We start from the raw sequence: 10,696 nt of genomic DNA on the forward strand, positions 1-10,696 counted from the left end.
TCAAGTCAAAGAATTTATATAGCGCACTACATACCCAGAGGGTCTCAAGGCGCTTAGGAAGGGGAGGAGGATTACTTGTCAAATATCCATGTTTTAAGTTGCTTTCTGAATGCTAGGTGGTTTTGGGTAAGGCGAAGGTAAGTGGGGAGTGAGTTCCATGTTCTAGCAGCCAGGTATGAGAAGGATCTGCCTCCCATGGTGGTCTTGTTGATGCGAGGTACAGTGGCGAGGGCTTGGCTGGAAGAACGCAGTTGGCGGGAGGGGGTGTAGAAGGACAGTCGAGAGTTGAGGCATTCTGGTCCGATGTCGTAGAGTGATTTGTGTGCGTGGGTTAGCAGTCGGAAAGTGATTCTCTTATTGACGGGTAGCCAGTGGAGGTCTTTCAGGTGACCAGAGATGTGTTCGTTGCGTGGGATGTCTAATATGATCCTGGCTGAGGCGTTTTGGATTCGTTGGAGTTTCTTCTGGAGTTTAGCGGTGGTACCTGCGTAGAGGGTGTTTCCGTAGTCCAGTCGGCTCGTGACCAGAGCATGGGTGACAGTTTTCCTGGTTTCGGTGGGGATCCAGCGAAATGTTTTTTTGAGCATGCGAAGAATGTTGAAGCAGGATGAGGATACGGCGCTGACTTGTCTGTTCATTGAGAGAGAAGAATCCAGGATGACGCCTAGGTTCCGTGCGTGGTCTGTCGGGATGGGTGCTTTTCCAAGGGCTTCCGGCCACCAAGAGTCATCCCATGCAGAGGGGGATGTGCCTAAGATGAGGACTTCTGTTTTATCTGAGTTCAGTTTCAGACGGCTGTGTTTCATCCATTCTGCAACTTCTTTCATTCCTTCGTGTAGGTTAGTTTTGGCGGTGCTGGGGTCATTGGTGAGAGAAAGGATTAGTTGAGTGTCATCCGCGTAAGAGATGATGTTGAGGTTGTGTTGGCGGGCGATGGCCGCGAGGGGGCTCATGTATACATTGAAGAGGGTGGGGCTGAGTGAGGACCCTTGGGGTACGCCACAGATGACTTCAGTGGCCTCGGACTTGAATGGTGGAAGGCGGACTCTCTGGGTTCTTCCGGTGAGGAACGAGGTGATCCATTCAAGTGCTTTTCCTTGGATTCCGATGTTATTGAGGCGTTGTAAAAGGGTGCTGTGGCAGACTGTGTCGAATGCTGCAGAGAGGTCGAGGAGGATGAGGGCGACTGTGTCTCCATTGTCCAGTAGAGTTCGAATGTCGTCTGTTGCTGCGATGAGGGCGGTCTCAGTGCTGTGTTTTGCTCGGAAGCCAGATTGTGAGGAGTCGAGGGATTTGTTGGCTTCGAGGAAAGCGGCGAGTTGGTTGTTGACAGCTTTCTCGATGACTTTGGCCGGGAATGGAAGGAGCGAAATGGGGCGGTAATTTTTGAGTTCGGTGGGGTCCGCTGTGGGTTTTTTCAGAAGGGCGGTGAGTTCAGCGTGTTTCCAGTTTTCCGGGAAGGTGGCGGAGTTGAAGGAGCAGTTGATGACGTCCCGGAGGTGCGGTGCTATGATGGAGTCTGCTTTGTTGAAGATGTGGTGAGGACATGGGTCTGTGGGGGATCCTGAGTGGATGGAGTTCATCAGGCGGATGGTGTCCTCAGTGGAGATTGGGTTCCAGTCATTAAGGGTGTTCTCGGGGGGAGAGTGTTCAGCAAATGGTTGGTTGGGTTGGTCTCCGGGTTGGTTGTCGAAGCTGTTGTGGATGTCTGCAATCTTGTTGTGGAAGAATGAGGCTAGGGAGTCGCAGAGGGCTTGAGAGGGGGTGATGTCGTTGGAGTTGGCCGAGGGATTGGAAAATTCCTTGACGATGTTGAAAAGTTCCTTGCTGTTGTGGGCGTTGTTGTCAAGTCGATCCTTGAATGCTGTTTTCTTGGCCTTTCGGATAAGTTGGTGGTGAGTGCGGGTGGTGTTTTTGAAGGCGTCCTTGGTGCTAGTGGTTGGGTCTTTTTTCCAGGCCTTTTCAAGGGAGCGGCAGAGCTTCTTGGACTTCTTAAGATCATCGTTGAACCATGAGGCCTTCTTGTTGCCAGGTTTGCTTTGACGTTTTTTCAGTGGTGCTAAGGTGTTGGCGGTGTTGGATAACCATAGGGTGAAGTTGGCGGCGGCTTGGTCTGGGTTAGAAGAGTGGGCTGGGGTGTTTAGAAGGAGCGATGAGGAGATCTGGTCGGTGGTGATTTTGTTCCAGTTTCTTTGCAGAGTTGGTTGGAGGTGGTTGATGGGTTTTGGCTTGTTGTAGGTGAAGTGAACGCAGCTGTGGTCAGTCCAGAGGAGATCCGTAGTGTGGCTGAAGGAGACATGATTGCTGGAGGTGAAGATGGGGTCGAGTGTGTGACCTGCGATGTGGGTGGGGGAAGTGACCAGTTGTTTAAGTCCGAGGTTGGCGAGGTTGTCCAAGAGGGTGGTGGTGTTGCGGTCGTTGATCTTTTCAAGGTGAAAGTTGAGGTCTCCCAGAAGGATGTAGTCTTTGGAGGGGAGCGCGTGAGGAGTGATGAAGTCCGTGATGTCTTCACTAAATTTTGCGCGGGGTCCTGGTGGTCTGTAGAAGAGGGTGCCTCTGAGTGTGGTCTTGGGGTCGATGTGGATCTGGAAGTGAAGGTGTTCGGAGTTGGCGAGGTTGGCGTCAGAGCTGGTTGAGATGCGGATTGATTTCTTATGGACGATAGCGATGCCTCCTCCTGTGTGGTCGGTGTGGTCCTTGCGTGTGATCTTATAGTCTTCAGGGATGGCAATGGTGATGTCTGGGGCGGAGGAAGCGTTCATCCATGTTTCTGTTAGGAAGGCGACGTCCGGAGAGATGGTGTCTAGTAGATTCCATAGGTCAATGGCGTGTCTGTGGATCGAGCGGGTGTTGAGAAGGATGCATTGTAGGTGGTTGGGGTCGGGAGTCTGTGGAGTGGTCGTAGCGGAGATGTTGTCGGTGCCGCTGAATTTGCAGGAGTAGCAGGAGAAAGGTCCATGGGTGTGTCCAGGAGCGGCTTGGACGCAGTTGGGGGCGCGACCGGGGTTAAGGGCTAGGAGGGTGGCGGCATCGTAGGTAATGCGGGGGGGCTGGGCAGAGCGAGGGGCAGGGGGACAGGCGCTGGGCGCGGGCCAGGCGCGGATGGGCGTAGACGGGCTTACCTTTGGCGCACCTTCGGCGTGTACGTAGCGCTTGGACGCTGCGCGTGGGGGCATTGGCCATAAATGGACAGAGGAGGGGGCGGAGGGTGGGAGGGTCAGCAGCAGGGAGGCGGTAGCGGGGAGGAGGGGCGTGCCTGGGAAGAACAACCCACAACAAAATGGAGGTCAGAGGGGAGGCGAGGCAGGGGCAGCAAATCGACTGTGGCACCGAGAGTGCTATCTTACTACTTGCAGGCTGATGAAAATAAAGCCAAAGTCGCGTGTACAATGCACAAAGCAGGGCGGGCGGCGCTCCGAATCAATGCGCTATAATTCCAGGTCAGTTACAAAGCAGAGTCTGCTTAAAGTCAAACAGCATTAAAATATCACTTAGGTAAATACTGCAGAGCGCAGGCGATACCGTTGTGTCCAGTTAGGGGTGCAATCACCAACAGCAGGCAGCAGTAATGGGAGAGGAGCGAGGGTGGGAGCAACCGGTCTGGAACGAGTCCGGGCGGTCACAAGGGGTTAGAGGAGGTGGCAGGCTCTCTGAACGTGGGTGGGAGGGTCAGCAGCAGGGAGGCGGTAGCGGGGAGGAGGGGCGTGCCTGGGAAGAACAACACACAACAAAATGGAGGTCAGAGGGGAGGCGAGGCAGGGGCAGCAAATCGACTGTGGCACCGAGAGTGCTATCTTACTACTTGCAGGCTGATGAAAATAAAGCCAAAGTCGCGTGTACAATGCACAAAGCAGGGCGGGCGGCGCTCCGAATCAATGCGCTATAATTCCAGGTCAGTTACAAAGCAGAGTCTGCTTAAAGTCAAACAGCATTAAAATATCACTTAGGTAAATACTGCAGAGCGCAGGCGATACCGTTGTGTCCAGTTAGGGGTGCAATCACCAACAGCAGGCAGCAGTAATGGGAGAGGAGCGAGGGTGGGAGCAACCGGTCTGGAACGAGTCCGGGCGGTCACAAGGGGTTAGAGGAGGTGGCAGGCTCTCTGAACGTGGGTGGGAGGGTCAGCAGCAGGGAGGCGGTAGCGGGGAGGAGGGGCGTGCCTGGGAAGAACAACACACAACAAAATGGAGGTCAGAGGGGAGGCGAGGCAGGGGCAGCAAATCGACTGTGGCACCGAGAGTGCTATCTTACTACTTGCAGGCTGATGAAAATAAAGCCAAAGTTGCGTGTACAATGCACAAAGCAGGGCGGGCGGCGCTCCGAATCAATGAGCATACTGGTTCGCTATGGGTTCCGCGCTAAGTTTTGACGGGCGGTCGATAGAATCAAACGATCCGCAGGATATAGAACGATGTCTGGATGCAAGCGAGCCGCATGCGGGTTCGCTGTGGGTTCCACGCTTGAAGGGGAGCCTCAAGCGAACCAGTATGCGGCTTGCTTGCATCCAGACCTCGTTCTATATCCGGCGGATCGCTTGATTCTATCGACCGCCCCTCAACCTGAAGGCTCTTGAACCAGTACGGCTACCAAATACCTCGAAACAGCGCCAGTCCCCATTCCGCTTGAGCCCACGCGCCATCAGCGGCATCACACGCCCTGTCTCTCCAGGAGCCGGTCCATATGAGCTCTCCCAGCCCTGTCAGAACAGACAGTGGTCCCGTACCCCCTTGGCCATATCCAAGCTACTGCGGAGGCGTACATATTGTTTAACCAGGCAATTAATTTGTTACGTCCTGAAGATGATCCCCTTTTAACTAGAGCACGGAATCGAAACGTCGACTCCTTCTAGTAGAAATACGTGTGACCATTGTATATTACTGTTTGTATGTGCTACTCTGGGAATCACTGATAACATTGATTCAAACAGTGCCCAGATCGCTCACTCTTTTTGCCTGAAGAACCCTCCTTTCCTACTACTTTTCCTTTAATTTTTTTTACCTCCCCAGTACGGTACAGGACTGTGCCTTACTGCAAAAAACTGTTTATTGCTTAATGTATCTAAACTCTTAACACTTGATCAGATTTATAATAAATTCCCTGTCCGGCTGGGCAAAGGAAAAATATATATCAGCCTATTGTGGTCTATATAGTATCAATTTGTAATTGTGTTTAGCTTAGGACCCTTGTTTCTTTAAATTAACTGATACCCATGGTCCATAGCTACCAATTGGGTCCCCCTTGTTTACTTAAAAAGCCATCTAATAAGGAGCATGGTATTAAAATAGACGAGAGCCATCCATTCATGATCAAGAGGCTGACCCAGAGCCCACTCTAATTATATGCTGAAGCATTAGTTACAATGCTGTCAGCAGCAGACAGCTAGAGCTGTCTGTAGCAAGACTCCAACAATAATTTAAATAGCCATGGGGATGTTCTTCATCCAAAAATTGGATCTGAATGGTTCTGAAAGGTAATGGGTTGTACCAAGTTTGTACTCCTTTTCTATTTGAAATACAAAGGTATCACTCCCTACACAATCAACATTTCATTTCAGCAGCTCAACATGGTCAAAAGAGAGGCCCGAAATTGCCATACACAAATGTATCTTGTTATGTTTTAATACAATGCACTTTATTATGAGGCAGGCTTTTTGGTTTGTTTGACTCACATTTTATTTCAAATTTGCAAGATATATATACCTATACCTCATGGGCATAATTACATAATTAAACAGAAATAGATGTATTCATTGACCTCTACACATAACAAGCTATACTCTAGCTAAATTGTAAATGTATTTCTTTTGTTTTCCTCCACAGGTGCCCGTGCCAAAAGAACTGGAGTAATGTTATCAATTCATTGGGAAAACAATTACTACTGAAGATCATTCAAATGTAGCTTTCACTGCCCTCTAACAATCGTCTTCAAGCAACCACGTTTATAAAAGTACACAATGAACAATGCTGCACTGGCATAAGAGAAAAGGAAAACCTGTGCCATCAACTGTAAAATGTGATGACTCTGAATGCTACATCTCAATACCGGTTTCCATTGTTTATTAATACCGACCTCTATAACAGATCTACATAATAAATACAAAATTAAGGAAGAGCCGAGTTTTACGATATGATATTCATATATCGGAAAGAGTTAATCTCATCTTGGCCTTTCTCCCAAAGCACACAATCTTCTTTGTGCAGCAATGCTTCCTGCTGAGTAGCATTTGACATCACCATAGTTTTTAACAAATTAGTTCTAAGGAGCTCTTGGAGCCTTGGGGAAAAGATAGTCAATTTTGTAATGTGTTTTCTGAATTCCTAGGTCTAAATTCAGTGACTTGGCCAGGTGGATTTAGTTAAAAATAAAGTAGTTTCTCTTATAAAGTGTTCATTTCCAACTCTAACAGGTTCTGTCCAGTTCTGACCATTGGTATGTTATGCAGATTTGTAGAGTGTACTGTCACTCAGGAGGGTATCCTGGTGCTGAGCAGGTGTGAATCTAGCCAAACCTAGGGCATAGTGGAACTACTCTAAAAGCCAGGTCTTTGAATTCTTGCGGTATTCAAGAAGTGAGGAGGAGGCACTTCTGTGTAGTGGCTGGTCGTTTACACTTCAGATGCGATGTAGGAGAAGGCTCGACCGCCGGATCTGGCTTTCCATATGCACAGGATGTGTGCAAGTAGGAGTACGGACGAGCTGAGGTGTCTGGAACATTTATGGAAACAGATGTGATTGTTGAGGTATGCTAGGCCAGTGTTATTAAGTGCCTTGAAAGTGTGCCTGACGAGTCTGAAATCTGTTTGTTTGTGTATGGGGAGCAATTGGAGCTCCTTCAGGTATAGTGTGATGTGAGTGGAGTGTGGGAGGTTGAGAGTGATTCTGGCTGTCGAGATCTGAATGGTCTGCAACTTTCTGGGGAGTTTTTTGTTGATCCCAACGTTCTTATGCTGAAACTGTTATATGCTGGTTTTCGCCTTGGCTTTAAACGTTGACTGTCACTAATGGCCTCCTTTCTGAGTCACTGCTTCCATCCCACATTCACAGCATCCATGGAGTTAACAGTCATAAGTGTTTGTCCCACCATTGGTAAGTACAAGCACAGTTACATGAATCGGCCTTTATAATCAGTCTTTCTGTGAGTCATTTTTTAAACTCTTTTCTGCGATCTGAAAGACTCCTTCTCAGAGGAGCAACCCAAAATCCGTAAAATTCAATACATTTGCATGCATGCCCTCTCATCACACGCAAACCTCACTTTATCCAGCTAGGATTGCCAAATCCATCTTACTACAGGTCTCTGGACTAGAACTGGACATCAGAGCCCAGGGTGTAGTTCCGCATATAAAAAGCGTACATTCCAAAATGAAAATTGCTGAAATCTCACCTTAAATATCTCCCTATAAAAATATAAACCTGAAATTCATTCCTTAAAACAGCCAATCTCACTTCCCACTTACTTTAGTCAAGGCGTATCATATTTGGGTGCAAAAGCTTGATTACAGCTTTACGGGCAGGTCTAATTGTTTTTGTACAAAGACATTTTTGTAGGGTTGAAATTTTCATTGTTTTGGGACCTGATTCTCAAACTGCACTTTGTAGTACACTTTGTAGTTGTAAATGTGGGAAAGGACAAAGGGGAGTGGGTGGAAAAAGAGGCAGTTAGTACCGAAGGGGTTGGGATTAGGGAGGTGTAAGAGGGGTTTATTGAGGGGTCAGGAAGGGGTTTAGGGAGGGACGTGACCCACCCATACAAGAGTGAGCCAATTACATTCCTCTGGGTGGTGAAGACATGCAAAGTTCACTTTTGTAGTAACTTTGCACTCAGTTTGTGAATATCGAAAGTAGAAAACTTACTACAAAATGTAACCTTACTCAAAAGTATAACATACCTTTGTGAATCAGGCCCTTCATGTTTTGGAGTCTATACATTTGCACAGGAGGCTTTTGACGTCTGTGTTTTCACTTGCAACCCAATAGGTGCATGAATGAACATTTCATTGGGAGAATGGCTGAATGAGAAAAAGACAGTTAACTGCCTCCTAAATGACTCTTCGTTATCAGGAGGTCCCCTTTAAGGAATCTCACACTCTGATTTACTAGACACGCAGTAACAAAAAAGAGTGAAGAAATCTGGAAAATATACTAAGAGAATGTATGAAAACTTCAAGGTTTCAGAAAACCAGCCCGGACTGTGGGGGGAGGGTGTGAAGCTGGAGGTACAAACAGTTGTTTTTTTATTATCTCATCTTTTAACTATTAAAGTATGACAAAATGTACTTTTCTTGAAGAAATTTGGGCCATGATAATGTTATGTGCTGAGTATGCTGTCAAACTAATACAGACAATGAATTGCAATAATTTGTGGAATTACAAAGACAATTTATGATCGCAATAGATGCTTTTAACTTATGTATACGTCCAACTATTATTTTTGTTCCAGAGGCAGATACTGAGACAAAATATGGAACCATGAGAAACAGTTGGATTAATATTTTAACAGTAATGTAAGAAAGAGATAACTAACCAAATGCAAACCTTTTTGCCATTGGTGTGAATACTAATACAAAGTGAGGTATGGAGATTTTACCATTCTATAGGATACAAACTGGTTCAACCTTTAGGGTGATTTAAATGGATTTCTAGGCAACAATAAAATGGTGAATTGGGTTATGTTGTTTTGATTGTGGTTTTACTAATGGTGGTATTACCATAAATGTAAAATTAAATGGGGTATAGCACATGGAAACTATGTTTTGACATATTGTGCCACATTTAGAGGTGCAGAGTTCACACCATTGTTGTACTGTTGCTAACAATCATAGATGTCCTGTGCAACAAACTGAAAAACTGCTATTCTTTATTCAACAATATCACTTCCCTCTAAATGTAAGCCATCAAAAGCACTTGGATCAACCCTTGACATACACCTTTAGTTAAAAAAAATAGCCAAGAAACCCAAGACTGCATGGTGCCAGCTTAGTCTCCTGAAACAGTGAAACCCTTCCTACCGGAAGATGACTTCAGAGCGACAGCACAACTCCTGGTCCACTTCCACCATTATGAAGACAATAAAGTGATCAGGAGCCATAGACTCTGGTACCTCTGAAGGTCATTATAAACACTACGGCTCATATCAACGAGAGATTGAAGATGTGCACCCAAATCACCTGAGTACCACAGCTACAATTCCTGCAAGGCAGTTAGTAGCAATGTCTGACTGAGAAACAGACCAACTAAGGAGAACAGTTCCACACCAGAGGCCATCCTATCACCAGACTAGAAATGTACAGTGTGTTATTATACCCCTGTAAAACTGCATTTGGTTGCAGCCTGCCTTTCAGTCTAGTACAGGTGTGTGGTCAGTACTGTCTCTTCTGGTATCTCTACTTTGTCACTGTACCTATGGCTTTCCCCTTTATCATACACTTGGAGCCATGGCTAGTAACAAAATGGGGTGGTCTCACTTTGTCAGCTACTCTGAGGATAAGCTGACCTAAAATCTTTCCATGTAGAAAGAACTAAGCTGGAGTTAAGTTTCTGACTACAAAAATATATATGTACTATAACAATATAGTGTAATATTACGAAATAAATCTGATGTGTAATTCCACCTCGCCATAAACAAATATAGATATGTATGCAAGCGATGTGGAAATACCTACATAGACAATAACTACCAAACTTCAATAAACAAGCACTGATAGTTAAAATAAAGTTAACATTTATATGAATACTCCACTTTATCATCCTTACTCAATGAGCATACACAACTTCCTATCTAAAGTAGTTGTTCTAATGTACTTGTACTCCTTCCTTTAATTATAAAAAGCATAAATAAATAGTTCCGTTTATTCAGGTACCTGGATATCCTCACGGGTGATTAGTGCACCTTACAAATAGGCATAACATAGCATGCAAATTACTATGAAGTTCAGTTTTAGCCTTCAGTTCTCTTAAGTAAGAATGATGTATATTCCACAGTGCTGGCTTTCTCAGGCCTACGTGTTGTTTCCTGAATAATAACAGGAAACATTCTTATTTAACTTTCGGTTAAGATGTAACTATAAATAGCTCTTTCAATTGATACATAAATAGCACTTGTAACACGTCCATTCTGTGTTTGCTTTCAAGTAAAATGTAATTGCTTTTGTGCACATATCAATAATGAAAGAAAAGCAATTGTCAAGCTTCACTGTGCAAACATAAAATGCCAGTTTACCACAAAAGAAATATTTCTTTCATGAATATTAATAAAGACAAATTGAAATGTGTACTTCGCTCTCCCATCTTTCATGAGCTGTGGTTTCATGATCCTTGCCCAGCTTCTGATGATAAATCAATTATTAATTGGTGATTATGCACTGAAATAATTTACACCTTCAGTGCCAATATTTCACAGAGAACATAGAATACCTTTTTTTTTACAATGAAAACTGAAAAACTTCCATATTAATTAAGGTTACAATTTTTATAAAAGACAAGTGTCTCCAACCAGCTTCCATCTGTCATTAATCCAAGGGTGTGGAATTTCATAAATATCTACTTGCCAAGGACCAGAAGCTTCAGAAATCTACTTCTTCCATAAAATAACACAACTGTCCCTTTCGGTGCCATGCAGTGAAGTGACAAATAATGGCAGCATTCTCATTTTGTCAGACCTTTGATAATGGCCTCTCTGATTATGCTAGAAGAATTCT

The 10,696-nt window shown here is 45.4% G+C and overlaps 1 protein-coding gene across 1 annotated transcript in view; it reads left to right on the forward strand.

The window, feature by feature from the left end:
• LMOD3 (leiomodin 3) overlaps positions 1-6,109 on the forward strand; it is a 58,421-nt gene extending 52,312 nt beyond the window's left edge. Inside the window, exon 3 of the mRNA XM_078661471.1 lies at positions 5,820-6,109. Coding sequence (XP_078517597.1) covers positions 5,820-5,846 — 27 coding nt within the window. The 3' untranslated portion in view covers positions 5,847-6,109. The remainder of the gene's footprint in view (positions 1-5,819) is intronic.
• The last annotated feature ends 4,587 nt before the right edge of the window (positions 6,110-10,696 follow it).

This window comes from Lissotriton helveticus, chromosome 9 (genome assembly GCF_964261635.1).
Source record: "Lissotriton helveticus chromosome 9, aLisHel1.1, whole genome shotgun sequence".
Taxonomy (NCBI): domain Eukaryota; kingdom Metazoa; phylum Chordata; class Amphibia; order Caudata; family Salamandridae; genus Lissotriton; species Lissotriton helveticus.